This window comes from Lasioglossum baleicum, chromosome 4 (assembly GCF_051020765.1).
Source record: "Lasioglossum baleicum chromosome 4, iyLasBale1, whole genome shotgun sequence".
In the NCBI taxonomy this organism is placed as follows: Eukaryota; Metazoa; Arthropoda; class Insecta; order Hymenoptera; family Halictidae; genus Lasioglossum; species Lasioglossum baleicum.
In genome coordinates, this window is record NC_134932.1 from 13,758,396 (window position 1) to 13,780,508 (window position 22,113).

Here is a 22,113-nt window from a genome sequence, read left to right on the forward strand (position 1 = left end):
TGGAATGTTAGAAAACTCGGGCAAACTCCATCAAGTTTTCATCATCCTCGAGCTTTGCGAAGATGTTCCTTGTAGAGATCGGACAAATTAAACATTTCTTCCGACCTACAATAATTCCATTCTATATTAATTATTTTCTTTGTATGAGTATACAATTGATCTAATATCTCATACAATACTTAAATGTGTAGTAACTGATTAGATACTAATATATTTAATAATGTGAACAACATTGTGAATAATGGTACAGCAACTTTTAGTGGTGACTCAGAGAGTCACCACTCTAGTGCTAAACTTAAAAATTAGGGCTGTTACTTTACCGAAGTTTCAACTCTTCGATGATTCGAACGATTCGAGGAAACGAAGGGAACTTCGAAGTGCACGAAGTTTCGAAGTCTTCGCATCGTATGAAGTTATAACTTAATCTATTTTTTAGCTGGATGAGTGTCTGTATAATTGTATCAAATATAACTTAGCGGCGAAATCTCGAAGTTGAAAGCTTCGAAAGTCCGTTTCTTTTAATCCTTTAATAATTTGCTCGAAGAAGAGTATCCGACCATAGCTTATTTTTAATTAATTAATAATCCTATTGATTGTCCCCCTCTCTCCTTATGCAAATCAATTTCTACGTACCTGAACGTATAATGGGATCTAGAGCAGGATTTCAAACACTTAAACCCAGATCTACATATGGATTAATTAATCCTATAAATCGCATTATTGCAGACACTAATACTCTGTAAATAGTATTGATCTTTTTAGTGGGTCTTTACACACTTTTAAAAGACAATTACGCAGGATTATCTGATAATACCATATCTTTTGTACCATCAGTTTTAGTGCATGTCCCTTCTTTGTTATTTTACGTAAAGTTTTTCTGTTGTAAACATTTCCGTAAGAGGACTTCGGTACGTTTATAAGAAATAATAACTAATAATAATTTACACAGAGATTCGAATGTTGAAGCTTCGAAAATTCGATTCCCATCGCCTTCGAAGTTTGTGAAATCAAATCTCCGAAATTCGAAGCTTCGAAGCTTCAAAATCTTCGACCTTCGAAGGAAAGTAACAGCCCTATTAGAAATGCGTAAAATTGTGATCGTCATAAATGAAGATCAGCCGCCACCGAGCACGACACTGTTCGAAAAGGATCATAGACGCGCGTTCGTTCGGATTTCGATCGAGAAAACGGTGTGGGTTAGAGGAACTGATCGACGAGTCGGAAGAGGCGGTTGCGTCATGTGCGCCAATGGCGGATTGAGATCGATTCGAGATTCGAGCGATCGGCGGAAGTTACGCGATGAATCGAGATCGGCGTAGGCAGAGACAAGAGTTACGCTCGCGTATCCACAAGCTTCGTCCGACATTGATTCGTTACGCGGTCGACCGGTTCTGTTCTCGTGGGCGTCTAAACGATGTTATTTACAGAGGCAAGCTGCGAAGGATCGTTCGACTTTGCTCCATGGTGCGCGCTGTTAACGGCTTGCTGGTCGCGTACCAGCCGGAGAAGCGTTAATTATCTCGTCGAGTTGGGATTTCAGATTTCGGTTGCAGAGTCCCAGGTCCCTAAATTCGCGAGATCGCTCGAAGCTCCTTGAAATTCAACGTGAATCGCTGGCCCGGCGCGGCGTTCTCATTACCGACTCGTTACTTCCCTTGAAAAGAACCCCTTGGGTGAAAATCTGATTGATTTCCTTTTGGTAAAGTTTCCTCTCGGCGTCCGATTCCACGCCATCGTTCACCTGAATTGAATGACCTGCCCAGTGAACGCGCACCATTCGTATTACACGAAAAAATAACATTTATGATGCTCTCTACGTTAAAAATAATGTTTATTCTTGTTCAGGATTGTGTTCTGTATCTTGTTTTTAAGGGGTTAACGCCTCCCTGAGATCTAAAAATGTCTATTTTTTAAATTTTTCCTTTAATTTTGAATTCAGGGAATAATTTAAGCCAGGGTAGATGCAACAGCTCACAAAAATAGCGAAGTTACAGTGCTTAGAAGTTCGTGCGGTAGTCGCACTTTTTCTTCTTTTGCGTTTATCTCGAAACTACATTTTTACAACTTATGTAACAAATATCTCGGAAATTATACGTCCGATTTACTTCAAATTTGATACACATAATTCTAATAACATTATCTATTGCGGAGCATAGGATTGTTTTGATACGATATCCCAATTGTTTATAACAATCGTTTAAAGTTTGATTTTGTTTGGTAAAATTGAATGTTCATTTTCACTTTCCTCGCATTTGTACAAAAATGGTTTTTTCTTGAAATCCCTATGCTTCCGAATAGATATTTTATCAAGGAACAATAAAATCATGAGTTTTTTAGTTTCTGATAATCGTGGTACTGCAGGACAACGGGTAAGTCGGCCATTTTTTAATATTTTTTAATGAAATTTACACAATATATTCTTTAATGTATGCCCTAAACATAAATAATAATAAAATAATTTTGTCACATTCATAGCTTCGTAGAAAAAAATTCGTAAACTTTGATCTCATTTCGGGCGCCTCAGGGTGGCGTAAGCCCTTAATATTATACGTGTTCTGTGTCCGTGGCCATGAATGACCTTGAATAATTATAGTCACTGAATTGCAGATGTTCCACGGAGGTTCCATTTAATGAAATGAAGGTGACCTTGATATCTCTGAAAAACCTGAGATAAAAACAAAAATACCTTTGGTATCGTGTGAGCCCCATTTTACAAAGATATTTGAGGTACAAACGTTGACTCAGCCTGTATAAATAGCACCGAGGAAATGAAATATCGCGGATACTAATTTCCACAGACATACAGTGTTCATTCATTGGGCAGGTCAGCCTACCATAGCTGCATCGCCTGCATCGCGCGAAGTTGAAACGGGAACTGTATACCGGTGTGCCCAATGAATTTCAGCATACAGTTGCAAGGAACGAACCTTATCGCAGAATTAAATCTACGGGATTACTCGCGGCCGGATAAGATAGAGCAATGATTCACCTTAACCTTTTCGAGACACCAACGGGACCGTACCAACTTTTGCAAACGTTGCTGTGTGTTTGCTTATCTAAGGTACCGTATCTACGGTCTTGTTACTTTTGCAAAACGCTCTGCTGGATTCCATTTCCTACAGCTTGGAGACTTCCTACAATTTGAAGAATTTTCGAAAGAGTGTTTGCTAAGAGACTGGTCCTCTCTGTAACGAAAGTCTGGAGGTAAACAACGTTGTCATCAGATCTTTGAGAGAATCGACGGAGCGTAGGCCGGATCTGGCCTCGACCGAGTACATAGTTGCGTATTTGGGCTACGAAATCACTTAATTGGCCGTGATGGAGCCGGCCAACGGAATTGTTGCCACAGAGCGCAACAATAAGGTAGCCACGTAGAGACTGGAGAAGGCCTGGAGAACCGGGACGCGGGTTTGGCAATGCTCGTGATCGAATAGGAGAAGCGTTTCGAAAGGCGAATAGCCGATCGCAGCGGACGTATCAAAATGCGCCAATTTAGAACTGTTGGAATGTCTGCAATAATAAAGTCGGGTGTTGAAGGATATAAACAGTGTCCTTGTATATTCAAACGGCTCTCAGGTCAGAAGTGGAAGGCCTGCAGTATCTCAGTTCGTAGAGGGCCTGAGCAATAAACTTAGGATTCTTGGGTATCGAGTTTTCCCGACTGGACCCAACAGGGGTTTTTCCGCCCCCCCAAACTTTCTCCTTTGGTTTAGTTCAGTATCGGTCTTCAAACCATACAGACGTCTTCTGACTTGTTTCTACTTCGTTGAAATAAAGAACTGTATTTCGGAATTCTTGTGCGTGATCTTTATTGATTACAAATACCCATTTCCAATAAGAACGACTCGTGAGAATTTTACTAAACGCTGCAGTACATGGTCTTATGCATCGTCGACATTTACATGCAATTTTAATAATCTGGGTCAAGGGACCAATTTGGATTCCTTCTAGAACCAATGGTGTTTGCCAGGCAGTGCGGATAGATCAGATCTACGGCAGGCAACAACAGCTAATGGAATCGACCTACACCTGCCGACGCAACACGAGATCCTTGTCCAGCGCGCGTCGCCGCTCCATGGAAATCGTAACGCGCTGGATGTGGGCACGATCGCGCGTGCCATGGATTTCTGTGTATGTACATCTATGGTCGTTGTACGAATGTATTTCGCAACGAGCGCCGTTACGGCCGCCGTTTCGCGGAACACGCGTCGTTAAACGCGCGCGCCGAGTTTCGCAAACCGCGCGAGATCGAGTGCGTTCGGTGCCATAAAATGGCGGCCACACCACCGTATCACCAGACGATCCTGATCGCCGGACATCTGTGCGAAAGGAGACGACGACGAAGTTGTCTCGTTGGGCGAAGCGAAATAGTTTCGCGAAATAGAACCATTACCGCCTGCTGTTCAAACAATCCTGTATAAAATTGCTCCTCCGAACAAGCGCGGATAGAAATCTATTCTTGCATTTTGTAGATCCTTACAGTTTGCTATAAATAAGGTCGATGTTGATATGAATAGATGTTTCAAGAATGAGACACGTTAATTGGTTAAAAAGTTGTTGCTGTTTTTTAGGACTTCTTTGCGGACGTTCGCGTTTTAACTCGATATTTTGCACGCTGTGTCGATGTCGAGCTCCTTCTAACAAGCGTGGATAAAAATCTAATCTTGCACATTTTGTCGATCCTTACAGTTTGCTATAAATAAGGTCGATGTTAATATGAATAGATGTTTCAAGAGTTAGACACGTTAATTGGTTAAAAAGTTGTTGCTGTTTTTTAGGACTTCTTTGCCTGACGTTCGCGTTTTAACTCGATATTTTGCACGCTGTGTCGATGTCGAGCTCCTTCTAACAAGCGTGGATAAAAATCTAATCTTGCACATTTTGTCGATCCTTAGCATTTGCTACAAATAATATTCATTGTCAGGTTGATATTAATATTAATACATGTGTCAAGAGTCAGACGTATTAATTCGTGAAAAAGTTGCTGTTTCGTTAAGGAGATTCTTGCGGACGATTTAATTCGATATTGTGGAGGCTGCATCGATGTCGAACGAATCGGGGAATCGTTTGATGCAGAAGGGATCGGTATCGACGAGCGATTCGCTTCAGAGTTTGATGGCTGGAGGATATGGAAACGCGGCAAAATCTTGCGCAGTCGATTAACGATCGAATAACTCGTGCCCGGGGCGGAAACCGGTTGCGACGCTTTTAGCGATGATCCAGCCGACGCGACGTCCTTGCACGAGGATATCGCAGCTGCTCGACTCTCCTCTCCGCTCCATTCCTCTCCGAGTCGATGCACATTAACCGAGTTTTTGCGCGTTTCCGTGTTCCTCGAGTTCGCAAGAGCGCGCGCGTCGCTGGTCATCCGGTGACCGAACCCGCGAAGGATGTTACGGCGGCGTGACCGGCGCGAGTTACGTGAATTTTTGTTCGCGCGAGAGTGCGTGCGCGCATTCAGCCACGCGTGATTTCCGAACGAAAGCGAAATTCCCGCGCGGAGATTCGCGTCGGTGATTTTTCTGCTCCTCCGCGAATGCTCGCAAATTCTTCTTCTACCGAGAAGAGAATTCTCCTTTTCAGTTGGACAAGCGACTACTCGTTGGGCGTCGATTGCGTTAGAAACGTTGCAAAACGCGCGCTCCGCGCAAGGACGACGCGTAAACGCGTCGCTCGAAGACTGCGGATGCATACGCAAACGCTGCTTACCCGGCCTTAACACTTTACCCCTGCCGAAAGCCAATTATAATTCTTTTACATTTTAAATGAAAGTATTAGACGACGGTATTGAGGGTGACTTGTTAGTTCACCATGAAAATTGCTGTCACTGTTGTGAAATGTAAATTGCCAACACCATTTGCAGAAATACAACACCAAACGCATACTGATCCTCCACCATCCACCATCCACCATGCTTTGCTGTAGGCCGTAGGCGTTATCACCGTTGATTTAAAGTTTCAAGCATTCACCTTGCTTTCTCCCTATTTTCCTCTATTACAACATCGAAGTTCAAATTTTGGCTCGTCGCTAAATATATATCCTTCTTCCAGAAATCTGGTTATTTGTTTTTAAGCAAAATATGTATAGAAAAAGCAGGGAACAGTAGAATATTTTATATAGAATATTATATAGAAGACTTGCAGAGATCATAAGAAACAATAGGTATCAAACTTCATATTAATTATGCCGTTTTATTGTCAAGAATACACTCAATTACAAACACAAACGATCAACGCATACGATAAAAAAGTTATTTAATTTTTTCTGTCATTATTATAAACTTTATGTCATCTTTGGTGCTACACATACTAGTTTGTACTAGAATTAATTAACATACATAATGTATATTTTCGATTAATTCCTAAATTATTGATCTAAAATAGAAAATATGCATTTTTGAGACGTGACAACATACTTTCCGCGGCGACTGTATCTAGCCATGAACCACAGATTTTTCAATATTATGCAATAATCACCGGTCGGCTGTGTGTTAATGGATCCATTTTCACACGTTTACGGATTGTCCACGATCTGCAGGCCGTTGCAAGCCATATTCCGCGTGAAATAAACCGCTGCGCGGCGTCTCGTTTGACGGCGATTAGCGGTCGCGGAAGTTTATACATAGGCGTTTCAAAAGAGAAAGAGAGAGAGAGAGACAGAGAGAGGAGGAGGAAGAGAGGACTCGGGGAACCAGTGGTTATCGGGCACGCGTAAATCTTAGTTTAACCGGTAATCCCCTGGCGAAAAAGCGAGACCGAGACCGGGGGATCGGCTTCCTCTCTTGTAGCCGTAGAGTAGACAACCGACAGTGTGTGTTCCCTTATTCTTATTCCCTTCGTCGATGCGGTATAACTGTACCAGGGTGTGGCTTACACGTCGAGACGCGACGAGACTCCACGCCTGTCGGAAACGGTCTTGCACGAAACTCATAATAGCCCGTTAGATCGATCTGCTATGGTAACGCGTGTATGCACGCGAACGGCTTGCACACCGCGTGTCGTGACCTTTGCTGCCCCCTGAACGGGGGCAGGATCTTGCCTGAGAAACCACCATTAATTATACCACAGAGGAAATTCGGAAAATGCCAATTCTACCGTCTGGTTCACCCCCGGAGACCGATCGTGCAAGAATTCATTCTCTTCGACCAAATACTTACCAAACTCTAATCCAATTGCAAAACTTCTTCATATTTGATTATTTTCTTTGTGGAACTTTCGCCAACTTATTTGTGGCGTTTTTCTTATTGAAATGACGCTGAACGCAATGTTAGTTGAACTGTATTTAGTGGTTTAATTCGGGCCTTACAGGATCTAGGAAATAGCACGGAACCGAGGATTTTTGTTACAGTTGGTTCAAGACTTAATTGTATTAATAATTTCTCTTCGTAGACACGTTGTCCATTTTTCATATTCGGGTCTGAATTCGACCCGAATAGACAGCGTGTCTACGAAGTAGTACAATAAAGTCTTGAACGAATTGTTCGGTACAAAATTACATTCCTCTCGGCAAGAGACAAATGAAGTTGGAAAAATGAGAGGCGTCTAACGGCACGGTGAGCGATCAGAGATACCAGGACATAGTTGAACACTGTCGGGAGAAGATGCCTATCCATTTTTCCTCGCCTCGCACCCTTGAGAAGGCGATATCGTTCTCACGACGAGTCTAACGATATCGTTGAGAATTTCTGTTTCGAAGAAAAGTTGTTATCGTCGCTGTGAACAGTGTGCACGATGGCAACCAAGCCTTCTCCGCGTTTCTTCTCGAAACAATCTGGTCGATTCCAAGATATCGCGCGTTCATCGTACAGTTTCGGATGATTCATCGACTGCCGATATTCTCGGAGAATGCCGATGAAAAATCCTCCACGATATCGATCGCTCACGCGTCTCCGACGATTCTTGTTTCGCATGATTCGCTGCCGAAGGCGATACACACACATTTCCTTCCTTTCTCTTTAACGGGTTGAACCTTTGCACTCGAAGCTGTTTCAACTCCAAATCCCAGACATTTCTTCTGACCTAGATTATTTCCGTTGTACATGATAAACTTTGCATATGTGGATTATTACCACTAGAAATACCGGGCGGGTCAATATGACTTGCTCCTGATTTGTTCTTTCACAAATATTCAAATTAGAAATATGTCTTTCTGAGAAATCTTTTCAGCGAACCTCTCTATTCAAGCACATAATATTTCATCGGTTTCCCAGATACGAATATAGCGATGTAAAAATTGTTTCAAGGTTGAGCGTTCCAGTTCTCCGCTGTCTTAGTTGATTTTCGAGTGGAACTTTTTGGGATGCACCGAATTGGAAACGTTGGTAATGGTGATGCAGCGAAAAACGACCGGGAAACTCTGTTTCTAAAGGAACGGGTGAAGCGAAGTTTGCCTGTAAACTTTCTCGCGCAAAGCGAAAAGGCTTTTTAGCCGAGCCGATAGCGGATCGACGACGGAAAGTGGTTCGTCGATTAATCGGTCTCGAACTAAAAGCGAAAAACGCGTGGATCTCTTTCGAGGACGAGCAACGAGCGGGAAATTGCCCGTGACTTTTTTACGTCTCCGTGGCTCGTTCGAACGCAGTTTCGAGGAGATCTCGCCGGATGAATTATTTCAGCGACAATCTGGCGTCGTCGCTCGCCGCGCGCACATCCCAGGTTAATTAGCTTCCCCCCTCTCCTCCCTGCCGTCTCGTTCTCTCACGATTGCCGCGACGCCTGGAACGAGTTTAACGATAAATATTTATCGCGGATAGCTCCCTATTCTGGGACGTCCTTCGTAGCATATCTCTTCCCCGAGACGAGCTAGACGCCCGATGTTTTAATCCTCGAGCCACGCGCGCTTTTTCATATTTTTCTCTCGATTTTTATTCCCTCCATATCTCGTTTAACTTTTCCGATTCAATTACCATGAATTCCTTTTCTTCCAGAACGTCCGCGATAATTTTCTTTTCGCCGGGAACACCTTGTTAGGAGTTTTCTAGCGGACTCGGATCAAAGTGTATCGATTCCGAAAAAAACCGGAGGAAGATTCGAAAGCTCGCGAAACAACGAGGGTTCTCGAAGTCCCGGGACAAATGCAATTTACATCTTCAACTGTAGAGTTAGTTTCCATATTTCCGAATGCAGGAATTCGTTATTACGGCGAAGTCGACCGGTAAGCGAATGCATAATTCCGTAGCGTAGAATTACAGGTGTTATCCGCGCGAACGCGGAACTATTGGCAATTTGTATTTCGCGCTATATCTCACGAGTGTTTATGTTTAACCGTCATCTGAGCTCGCTCTCTTTAAATATGTACGTGTACATCAATCTATCTCTTTAACCCCTTGCCGTATTTTCAAGAGCCAGACTCGCGATGAAGGTTTTTAACAAAGTCTAACAAATATGCATGTTACACGTTTCATTTTGGATGAAATACAATTTGATACGTTTGTAATCAATATTTAAGCATTAAAATAAATGTAGCCATACAAAAAATGTCAATTTTCTCTTCTCTTCTATGACATTTTTCGGGATAAAGACGTTCTAATTAGGGATGGGATCAAGTACCTCGCAAACAGGTTCGAACTTTGATTGATTGAATTCGAACTCTCTATAAATGCTTCGAAAAACAGAAATAGTACTCCTAAGTATACTCCAACCTATGCCAGACAGTTTCGAACCTTCTCTACAAGCACTTTGAATATCGTACCGGAAATTCTCTGATTTTTCTAATCATTTTTCTTTTTACCTTTAAAATCAATTATGTTGTCTTCTAATGCATAATTTAATTCAACATGTATAACAATAATTTCATAATCTATCGGAAATACTATTTATTAAATAGTTGCGAATTTAATAAAGAAAGTTCTTAAAATCTACTATGCAGTTCTGATTTCCAAGATTTGGGTACTACTTGTGAAAGATTCGATTCCTTTCAACATCGAAGTACTTATAAGTATCTTTCCGAAACTTGTAAGTACTCATTCCGAGGTTCGATATCAGTTTGTATGAAATGAATACTTTTCAAATATAATCATTGAAACATTATTGCTTTCAAGTAGTAATCGGAACCCATGAAATGAAACTTGGTTATTGAAATTGACTCGGATTCGTGGGTACATATTGACCTTGATCCCATCCCTAGTTCTAATCACTGTAACTGTAAAATAAAAGGTACGGCAAGAGGTTAACCCTTTGCAGCTATTTTAACTCAAAAATTAAACATTTCTTTCGACCCAGAATAATTCATTCAGAATTCAGAAAGATATGAAATTGACACAACACCTCGTGCAATACTTAAATGTTTAGTAATTGGAAAGATATCAACAGGCGATGATCGAAAATGATCGGCGAACGTGTCGATCTCTGGCGCGTGCTCAATCAGTTACGAACTCGATGCACAAAGTTGCATTTCTCTGTTGATCCTGCGCGAAGGAGCTCCTCGTGTACCCTTGAAACGTGTCATCGGAGTTCCTCGGCTCATTTCATTCAGATACGACGAACCCTAACCGGTGTTACATAAGATGTATTATGCGAAGGAGACCTTGTCTTCCATCGGTCGTGCATACGTTACGTCATCTCGGAGACTCTATCGCGGTGCACCAACTGCTGCACCAACTGCTGCACACCGCTTCCACCGCGACGCTCGCGTTAGTCCGGCAAATTGCGTCTCGATCGTCTCAGCTTTTTGCTCTCCTCCTCTCGCTGGGAACGCTTCCGCAGCAGAAGCCTTTGCGTTCTTTTTATTGCGTCTTCGTCGCTGGCCGATGGTATTAACACAAACTGACCAGGCAAATGACCGGTTTCATATTTTTCATTTTACAATTATTGAAATGATGAAGTTGCTCGTGTGGAAATTTGTTCGATAAATTTCTTTATCAAAATTCCACGGAATCTAAATAAACAGAGCCTTGTCAGTTTCGTGTACTTAATAATTTAAGTCGCTTTTAGTGCTCGGTAGGTTTAGTGCTAAGCGGAACGCAGCCGCTGATGGGATTAACAGAGATCAACATCGAACCTCGTGCGATCGCATTTTAGACGAAGAAGTTTCTTAATCGAACTATTCAGTTTTTGATTGCATGTTATAGAACAATTTAGAGCTGATGAGCTTACGAAATTAGGTAGCACAATTTTATAGAATGAGAATGCTGCAGAATCCTCGTGTGATCTCACATTATTTTGAACGAAGAAGGTAATTTGGTAACAGATCCTCAAGAGCGTATGATCACAGTAGAAATGAAATGGTCACCTTCTCCTCCAGGTCCCAAAAGTTACAGAACAATTTAGGGCTGAGAGATTAAGAAATTAGGTAGCACAATCTTACAGAATGAGGATCCTGCAAAATTCTCAGCGAAGGAGGAAATTTGGTAACTGCTTAAGATCCTATGATCACAGTAGAAATGAAATGGTCACCTTCTCCTCCAGGTCCCAAAAGTTACAGAACAATTTAGGGCTGAGAGATTAAGAAATTAGGTAGCACAATCTTACAGAATGAGGATCCTGCAAAATCCTCAGGGAAGGAGGAAATTTGGTAACTACTTAAGATCCTATGATCACAGTAGAAATGAAATGGTCACCTTCTCCTCCAGGTCCCAGAAGTTACAGAACAATTTAGGGCTGAGAGATTAGGAAATTAGGTAGCACAATCTTACAGAATGAGGATCCTGCAAAATCCTCAGCGAAGGAAGAAATTTGGTAACTACTTAAGATCCTATGATCACAGTAGAAATGAAATGGTCACCTTCTCCTCCAGGTCCCAAAAGTTACAGAACAATTTAGGGCTGAGAGATTACGAAATTAGGTAGCACAATCTTACAGAATGAGGATCCTGCAAAATCCTCAGCGAAGGAAGAAATTTGGTAACTACTTAAGATCCTATGATCACAGTAGAAATGAAATGGTCACCTTCTCCTCCAGGTCCCAAAAGTTACAGAACAATTTAGGGCTGAGAGATTACGAAATTAGGTAGCACAATCTTACAGAATGAGGATCCTGCAAAATCCTCAGCGAAGGAGGAAATTTGGTAACTGCTTAAGATCCTATGATCACAGTAGAAATGAAATGGTCACCTTCTCCTCCAGGTCCCAAAAGTTACAGAACAATTTAGGGCTGAGAGATTAAGAAATTAGGTAGCACAATCTTACAGAATGAGGATCCTGCAAAATTCTCAGCGAAGGAGGAAATTTGGTAACTGCTCAAGATCCTATGATCACAGTAGAAATGAAATGGTCACCTTCTCCTCCAGGTCCCAAAAGTTACAGAACAATTTAGGGCTGAGAGATTAAGAAATTAGGTAGCACAATCTTACAGAATGAGGATCCTGCAAAATTCTCAGCGAAGGAGGAAATTTGGTAACTGCTCAAGATCCTATGATCACAGTAGAAATGAAATGGTCACCTTCTCCTCCAGGTCCCAGAAGTTACAGAACAATTTAGGGCTGAGAGATTAAGAAATTAGGTAGCACAATCTTACAGAATGAGGATCCTGCAAAATTCTCAGCGAAGGAGGAAATTTGGTAACTGCTCAAGATCCTATGATCACAGTAGAAATGAAATGGTCACCTTCTCCTCCAGGTCCCAAAAGTTACAGAACAATTTAGGGCTGAGAGATTAGAAAATTAGGTAGCACAATCTTACAGAATGAGGATCCTGCAAAATCCTCAGGGAAGGAGGAAATTTGGTAACTGCTTCAGATCCTATGATCAGAGTAGAAATGAAATGGTCACCTTCTCCTCCAGGTCCCAAAAGTTACAGAACAATTTAGGGCTGAGAGATTAGAAAATTAGGTAGCACAATCTTACAGAATGAGGATCCTGCAAAATCCTCAGCGAAGGAGGAAATTTGGTAACTGCTTAAGATACTATGATCACAGTAGAAATGAAATTGTCACCTTTCCCTCCAGGTCCCACAAGATCGTTCTTATCCTCGAAGAATCTGGTTACTCCGATTCGCGGTTTGCGGCCAAGGAATTTAGCGAAGATCACGCGGTTTTCGCGGAGGTAAAGAAATTCTATGACGACAGTTGAGCGCAGGACAGGAAAGGCAAGGCACGAGATCCGTATTTGGCTCGTGCCCACCTACCTCCGACGTACAAGCGGTACACGACCGCCTCGTTGCAACGGACCGTGCATTTCTGCATTCTTTTCATTGTGTATCGACCGACAAAACGTTCCCCGAGCCCGTCATTATCTCGGTCAGCGCGCAAACGGATTGCCAGCTTGCCAGAAATCGGCGCGCGACTCGCGATCCTAGCTCTCTCCGGCATCTTCTCCCTCTTTCTTCTTCAGCCTCTCGTGTATCCTCTCGGACAGTTTCCGCATGTTCGATGTCTGCCTATCGGTTACCGGAACCCGATTTCCTTGCCAACAGACGTTTCTCGGATCACCGAGCTGGCCGAGGATCGTCCCATTCGCGAAATTGATGAACGCTTTCGACTCCAATATCATCACTCGTGCGTCTATCAAATAATTAAATTCCTAACATGTATTACGTACAAGAAAGAGCATTCTTTCAGCTTCGAGACGCTGGAAGCGGACATTGTATCGCTAAACTGGAGCGGAAATATCGAACGATTGATCCTAGATAAACTACTATATATTTTGTATGCAAATGACAACGCCAATTAGAAACGCGGATATAATTGAACTCTTTTTAAAGAAACAGGATACGTGGAATGGAACAGTCACATTTTCAGCATTGAATTTATTCACTGAAGTCGTATTACCTGGCGATCGAACAGTTCGAGAGAGAACAATAAAACCAAAGACAAACGCGCCAACGGAGATGGACCCGTGGGAGCATGAAACATTGATTAGTCCTTTCCCGAGAAGAATTTTCGAACGAGTTCAAAGTGTCGAAGCGACGATTGCGAGAAACGATGCTGGTGCAACTACAAAATAGATGCTGTCCCGTGGATATTCTTCCGAAATATTTCACCCCAAATTCTGGGACAGAGTCCGACTTACGAAACTGGACATATCTCTCTCCCTCCCTCTAGGAAAGAGTCTATTTAAGTGGATGTATCCGAAGCTGGGATCGATAGCTCGGCTCAGCCTCTTTGCGAGCAACTATGTACACAGATATACTCGGAACCTTTAACCCTGGGAAAGCGGACGTTTTCCACGGCTGCATACCAGGCGACCTAGACCTCCGACCTCGACATTTGACTCTCACCTCCTCGTTTAGAACAAAATCATTTTGCGACGTTTACTTTGCGACAAAAGCTCGACGACGCTTGCCGCGAGATATCAAGGATAGTTTGAGCGGGTAGACTCTCGTTTTTTCCAGGATTGCAAGGGCGCGGGATGCGTCTTCTCATTTCTCGATAATGCAAAGATAGGGTTTTTCAGTAGTCTAAAGCGCCAGATAAAAAATCAATCTGGGCCGCAGCCGGCTTCAAAAGCCCTATTTTTACGTTTACTTATTCGGAAGTATAAAGCTGCGACAGCTACATGCCTCAGAGTAATTAAAATTACACCTTGTAAACGTAAAAATAGGACTTTTGATAGATTGATCTTTTATCTGTGCTTTTGACTAAAAACCCCATCTCTGCATTATCAAGAAATGGGAAGACGCATCCCGCACCCTTGCAATCCTAGAAACGAGAGTGTGTATGCATTTTCTAATTTTTGTCGACAAATCTTAACAAAATGGAATGAAAGAAAATAAGACGCCGATCGATAAGGGAGCGCGCGCCTAATTAATTATCGGTGTAGAACCGATCGAGTGCGACTCCTGGCCTATAATTAGCTACGAAAGTGGGAACTCTTTCGATGAACTTTGCGACGTACTCTCGGAGGACCGTTTACACGGTTACGGTCGTGAGAATGCCTCGGTCGGGTTAATTGCGATCACCATTCGCCATCGACTCAAGGTTTCATCGTAATCGAGAGATGAACCTCTTCTTTCGGTTGCTCTTACTATAACCTGCACCGGGTTTCGCAATTATTATTAACACTAAACCTACCGACCATCAAAAGTGACTGATGTGTATAGTATTATATAAATAACAAGATTAAATTTATTTGTATTTTGTGCGATTTTTACTAGAATATATAGGGTAAAGTGCTCAAATATGAACCATTTTTTGTTGATGTCATTTTTTGATTATTTTGAAATGCCCTTTTCCGACCAAAACATTACCAGTTGTAGATGCATCTCCTCCCTATAAGATTCTGGGGTCAAGTTTGTTCAAAAATTAATACAGCTTGGGAAAAATATTTTTTTTGTGGTGTGTCATTTGCAGGGTCCACCGAAAGAGGTCCTTAATATATGGCCCTAGTGCCATATTCGGCACCCACACCAAGAATGTCAATAGCTATACCCATATTAGGGAACCGATGGTAGTGCCATATTGGGAACTCCACGTGGACTGATAATACTAGCTATTGACAAAGAGAAAATGAATTTCAGTCCAAACCAACAGTTGGCAAACATTAATATAAATGAACTGAAACTACAGATATGTTCACACATTTCAAAATCACTTACCTTCGTCGAAAAAGACATAATCGAAAATCTCACCACAAAAATATTCAACACGTGGAGACACAACTGACGGTGGATCGATACTAAAATCTATAGAATGGTGCGATTGCATCGCACACTGTTGAGTAAACATGGTAAACTATTGTTTGAGGATTTTCTGACTAGAGTACGACTTCTCCTTTACAAGATATGTATAAGGTAGTACATAGCATAATAGGCGACTATACCATATTTGGACACTTCACCCTACTGGAGCGAAGAAATTATATTTAATAAATTCTCATGAAAACACCTTTAAAATTTCAATAATGGTCAAATAAAAAATCTAGAATGGGTCATTTGACCGCTCGTGGTCTATGATTTATTTTACGGTTTCAGTGATTAGAACTATCTTCGTAGTTCGTAATTTCCTAAAAAAGGAGAAAATTTATATCTATTGTATGCCTATATGTTCTCCGATAACTATTCATTAACGAAATCAAAATAGAATTTCATATTAGTTTACAGGAAATTAATAACATACATATTTATTAGACTCTGTTCAGAATCTTGATCACGAGTCTGACACGACATTGTAGGACAAAGGGTTAACCTTCATTACTCGCACTCCTACAACTGGACACATGGAACTTTACATCAATCCCCAACATAAATAAATGTTTATTCAATAAAAAAAACTACTTTAATGCAAAATAAATATTTGCTAGTGTGGTCGACACCTTTGTTTATGTTTGTGCATATTTAAGCGATTAAAAGTTAAGAATACCGTTGCAAGACTTTCGCGAAGCCGCGAAATCGAGTGGAACACGCGTCGATGGGAAAAAGAGGAACACGGATTGTGTTGGTTCGGACGATAATAACGGCGAGGTGCCGGTGTAATCGGTTTAATTTCTGCTAAACAGCTTTATACGGGACCGAACTAATCTCGTCGCGACCCGCATATTTTCTATCCAACGGTTTCGATTCGACTATCCGAGGATTTTACCGTTCACAATGCATACGCGTTGTTGCAGTACATTATAGAACGTGTTAATTTATCTGTAACCGACGCTCGAAATGATCATCCGTCGATTGCCCATTGTTCCAGCCGAGGTCAGGATAATCGTTTTACCTGGAATGAAACGCGTGTCCCCGAGCTAGGCTGCAAGGCTGAATCTAACGAGCTGCCTGCTCATCGGCTATCGATAATCCTAGTTTGCGAAACTGTTAATCATCTGCTAACCAATGGTCATCTGGAAAAAAGCTTTGCCGGCTCGTTTGTAATTCAGAAAAATACCGGTAGATTCAATCGGTAAAGAATTATGCAACAACCTTGACCCTCGTGTAGCTAACCAGAGGTGGGCATTATTTGGCGAAACACAAATATTCCAAATACTATTTAATATTTTAGATTTTATTTTGCTTAAAGAAAATAGTATTTTAAATGAGATATACAATTTCGAAGATAAAATATTTCTATTTTAACAATCACAAACACGAAATAAAATATTTTACTATTTGTATTGCTATAATACTCTGAGAAACCGCATAAATATACAGTCTATCTTATCGTTAAGAAACTATTTACACCCATAAATGTATTGAATTAGAATTATTATTTTCAGCAATAATATTTAAAATTGAAATTGAAAATAAAGACAAAATACAAATATTTTCAATATTCTTAAAATGTGAAATCCTATTGTCAAAAAATGACTGCCTCTAATAAATTATTTTATTTTTAAAAATTACTGCATCAAATAAAATATTTTATTTTCAAAAATTGCTGCAGCAAATAAAATATTTTATATTTAAAGTTGTACACATACTTTAAAAAATAAATAGGATTATTTACTATTCAAGACACTATTTTCCCAAGCTCTGTAGCTAAGTAAAATGTATAGATTATTTAAAAGCTTCTGCATTCAACATATTTGCACGAATTCTCATTTCAAGACTACAAATTAACCCTTTGCACTCGGTTGCCCCCACACCACTAAAAATTGCTGCACCATTATTCAAAATATTGTTTACATTATTAACTATATCGGAGCTCAAATCAGTTACTAAACCTTTATGTATTGTACGAGGTATTATACCAATTTCATATCCATAAAATTACAAAAAAATCATAGCGAATGGAAATATTCTAGATCAGAAGAAATGTTTAATTTTCCGGGTAAAATAGCTCCGATTGCAAAGACAAAGTATTAACGAGCAAAGGACATTCAGGGAAATCTTGTAATATTTTTAGAGGAACATTATCAAGTTTGTTGAAAGTTACCTGGTTGGTTAACCAAGGGTTAATGGTGACTTTACCATTTTCAACGATCTAACAATACCGTAATGCCAGAGAGCGACAGAGTGCAATTCAGAATCATTAGGATTCGATCAGGATTAACAGTTGGGCCTCTGATCTTTCATTTTTCCTGCCACGTTTACGCGTTCGAACTTCTAACACCTATTAGAGAAACGCAGTCGAGTAAATTTTCCAGTCGGACCCGTTGCAGCGACAAGATAGCAGAAGGTGGAATGCAAATAACGCGATTGTCTGCGGCAACAATACGCAGGAGAGCACGGGGCGCGTATGCGTGCGCTTTAAAACCGGTACTTTCTTTATCACATCCCGGGAGAATAATTAAACCGGCACCGCTTCTTTCCCAGCTTATCGCACGGTCATAACTAATTGGAACTCCATTAAACCAGTTTTTTATCCCGTGGGGTCAAGTTCGTATCCGATACTTCTTTTTTTCTCCTTCTCCCTCTCTCTCCCATTTCTCGGATCGCAGGGCAGCGTCAGATGAGAAACGGAAGAGAAAAAGGTGAATAAGCCTCCACGGAAGGAACAATTAACCCACTAACCAACCGATTTCTCGAACGGGCCGATAACAACCCGTGTAGACGATTACGACACGATCGAAGAACGACTGCCGCGAACGATTCACGCTGCAATAAAGCCGATTTGAAATCAAGCTAATTGGAACATAAATTACTTCATGCTCGTGATGTCAATAGCCAAGTGCCGAATAAAAACTGTACGCGCTGGATAATTATTAGCTCTTCGAGAACAAGGATGATCTCGATTACGAGCTGTACCAATAAATAAACAAGTCCACAAAATTCCGCAAACCGGCTGGAACCTAGGTACATACATCGTTTGCTTGTGATGTCAATAGCCGAGTGAAAACTGTACGTGCTGGATAATTATTAACTCTTCGAGAATGAGGATGATCTCGATTACGAGCCAAGTCCACAAAATTCGGCAAACCGACTGGAACTTACAGCCGCGATTAGAATGAAATCGAAGTAAGTATATCGCGGTAGCAGACGATTGAAGAACGGTTGCCGTGAACGATTCACGAAATCAAGCTAATTGGAACATAAATTACGTTGTCTGCTCGTGATGTCAATCGCCGAATGAAAACTGTACGCGCTGATTAATTATTAACTCTTCGAGAACGAGGATGATCTAGATTACGAGCTGAACCAAGTCCACAAAATTCGGCAAACCGGCTGGAACTTATAGCCGCGATTAGAACGAAATTGAAGGAGTATATCGCGGTAGCAGACGATCGAAGAATTACTGCTGTAAACGATTCACGCTGCAATAAAGCCGATTCGAAATCAAGCTAATTGGAACATAAATTACGTCGTTTGCTCGTGATGTCAATAGCCAAGTGCCGAGTAAAAACTGTATGCGCTGGATAATTATTAGCTCTTCGAGAACGAGGATGATCTAGATTACGAGCTGAACCAAGTCCACAAAATTCGGCAAACCGGCTGGAACTTATAGCCGCGATTAGAACGAAATTGAAGGAGTATATCGCGGTAGCAGACGATCGAAGAATTATTGCTGTAAACGATTCACGCTGCAATAAAGCCGATTCGAAATCAAGCTAATTGGAACATAAATTACGTCGTTTGCTCGTGATGTCAATAGCCAAGTGCCGAGTAAAAACTGTACGCGCTGGATAATTATTAGCTCTTCGAGAACGAGGATGATCTAGATTACGAGCTGAACCAAGTCCACAAAATTCGGCAAACCGGCTGGAGCTTACAGCCGCGATTAGAATGAAATCGAAGCAAGTATATCGCGGTAACAGACGATCGAAACGATCAGTCACGCGTTTCCTCGTGCCGTTTTGCTTGTTACGCGGAACACGAACGAGCCAAAGCTAGCGATACCGAACGAACGATGCATAAATCGTATATGGTAGAATTCGCAACTCGGAACTGCACGCGATTACGTAACCGAAAAACGTTCCGATTAGAACAAGCCTGTTATCTCGAACGTAAACCGGACGATACGCAAACAATGCAACGTTCGTGACCAACAATACCGTAGTTTTTTGTGCAAGAGATTGTTTTTTTTTGTAGAATGCGTTTTACCGCGTGGCACACTTTACGGCCCGAGAGAGCAATGGCAGTCGAGTTTCGAATTATATCGTGAAAAAGACGGCGTTACCGAGATCGAGGTAAACGATCCGCACAATCATGGGAAGGTCCTATTATTCAACCTCTTCCCGGTGAATTGAATGCACCGCTAATTTCTCCCGCTGGAAATATACTATTCACCGAGCCCGACTTCCGAATACCAATCGCTTCGGCGAAAGAAGATCGCGAGAATCGGCGGGTATGGATACTTGGGAGAACGAAGACCGATAACTTGTCGATCAGGATTTCTTCGCTGAAACTGTGCTCTTCCGTAACAATAATTAAAAATGTCGATGGCCTTAACCTTTAGACTGCCGGCGTAATGGTATGTGGAGTCACAGCGTTGGGCAATAAATAAATTTATTTAAATAAAAAGTTATTTGTTATTTGGATATTCAAATAAAAAGCACAAATAATTATTTATTATTTGAGCAAGTCTAAATAGAATTATTTAAAATAATAAAGTTAATTGTTATTTACAAATACAATTTCAATTATTTGTATTGACAAATAATAAATTAAATTGTATTTTTTTTATAGGCAGCTAGGCCCTCTCTGGACGGGTCCGACCAGTGGCAGTATACCTGAAAAGGTTGCTATAGCAGACAAAAAACGCGCACGTGTTCATTCTCATTGTATATGTATACGAAATACAAGAAATAAGAAAAGACCAAAAACTATTTATTTGATTTCCACGTCAATCCAAATAACAAATAACCTTTCATTGGCAAATAAGAATTAATAAATAGATCACTTTTGGAATTATTTAAACTACTTTTATTTAAATAAAAAGTTTAGTTATTAAAATCACACGCATTTACTTATTATTTAAAATAGAATTTGTCCAACACTGTGTGGAGTTTACTAATATAAGATACTAACTCAATCAAAGCCGTAATCGAGAATATTAAAAGAAAAGAAAAAGAAATTTGAAAATTTCGATAATAAGTCGATTTACATACAAATACTCGAGAAAAAATATGTTTCTAGTGGAACAATGCTTTGGTTTATATCGCCATGAAATGAATACCACCGAAATTAACTAGATTATTGCTATTAATTATCACAACAATTGCCCTTTTGTTGCAACTGCCGAGAACAGCTTGTCAACTATACATATTTGCTTACGAGGACGTGCACGGTCACGAAAGACTTTGACAAACGCTGATCCGAGGTATCTATTGTCAGCCACACCCACGCAATTACTCGAGCCACTAACCTCTGCGGCTTTAATTAACGAGTTCACCTCGTTTGTCAAACGGACAATAATAAACCGCGGAGCTTTATGAAAAATGAACATTTTCGCTAGAATTACGAATGCGTGAAATCCGCGGTGCAGCAATAAAAAACGAGAACGCGCGAGAACACGGGACAGGTGTGCAGTTGCATTTGCCAGTGCAACGGGCAGTGGGCATCGTCATAAATACGACTTGTAATACGTACATCGTAGGCCGGGATGCTCTCCTTGTCCCGAACGACGGGCGAGCCGTTTCTGGACGCGTTTAGAGCCATGTTTCTCCAATTGTTCCAGTTGGTACGTCACGATTCACGGTCACGGAAGGACGTTCTTCAGCTGGCGCATCTCCCTTCCACCTTCGATTCCCTTCGATCTGCTTCGGCGATCCTCACTTTCGCTCTCGAGTGGTTGCGGACCACTCCGGTCACGAAACGGCGATCGAGACCGCGTGTCTCGTGGCTCCAGAGATCCTTGCTACCGGCCTCGATCTCATTGGAAGATCGAGCGATATCATTCTCGAAGAGCAACCGGAAGGAAGACGACATCCGGCAGGACACTACCGCTTCATAGTCCTTCTTAGGGTATCCGCTGCGCGTGCACTTCCCGGCGAGAAGAATGCGCTACACATCGAAGTTGCACCGTTCATCCGAAGTGCAACAGCAAATGCAACGACGCAGCGTACGTGGCAACTGTTCTTCGGCCCAACGGGACCGGCAAATTTTCGGACGATCTGGAATCCTTTCGATCGCGCACTCACATTTTTCCCCGGGTGTTCGAGAACCTGTGATTCGAGTGCAGGTATCTCGGTGCACTCTCAAAACCGCCTAGGTTGCGTAATCCAACGGATGATAAAGAGATGGTAGATTTAAATTGCAATTCACGGAAAGAAGGACCGCGACGGTGGACGTCCGACTCTGAACTGAGGTGTTCCACGTTCCACCGTCTACTACTCGTCCATCCGACTATCACAGACTCCCCACTCCGGCGCATTCGACTA

At 41.5% G+C, this 22,113-nt stretch overlaps 1 protein-coding gene across 7 annotated transcripts in view; it reads right to left on the reverse strand.

The window, feature by feature from the left end:
- The window catches only part of LOC143208238 (uncharacterized), a 133,179-nt gene that overhangs the window by 51,910 nt on the left and 59,156 nt on the right, over positions 1–22,113 (reverse strand). The window contains exon 1 of one of the 7 annotated variants that reach the window (XM_076422447.1): positions 21,323–21,464. The exons of the other annotated variants lie outside the window; for them this stretch is intronic. Within the exon in view, the coding sequence (XP_076278562.1) occupies positions 21,323–21,391 (69 nt within the window). The 5' untranslated portion in view covers positions 21,392–21,464. Of the gene's footprint in view, positions 1–21,322; positions 21,465–22,113 lie in introns of those variants that run through there. 7 annotated transcript variants of the gene reach the window in all.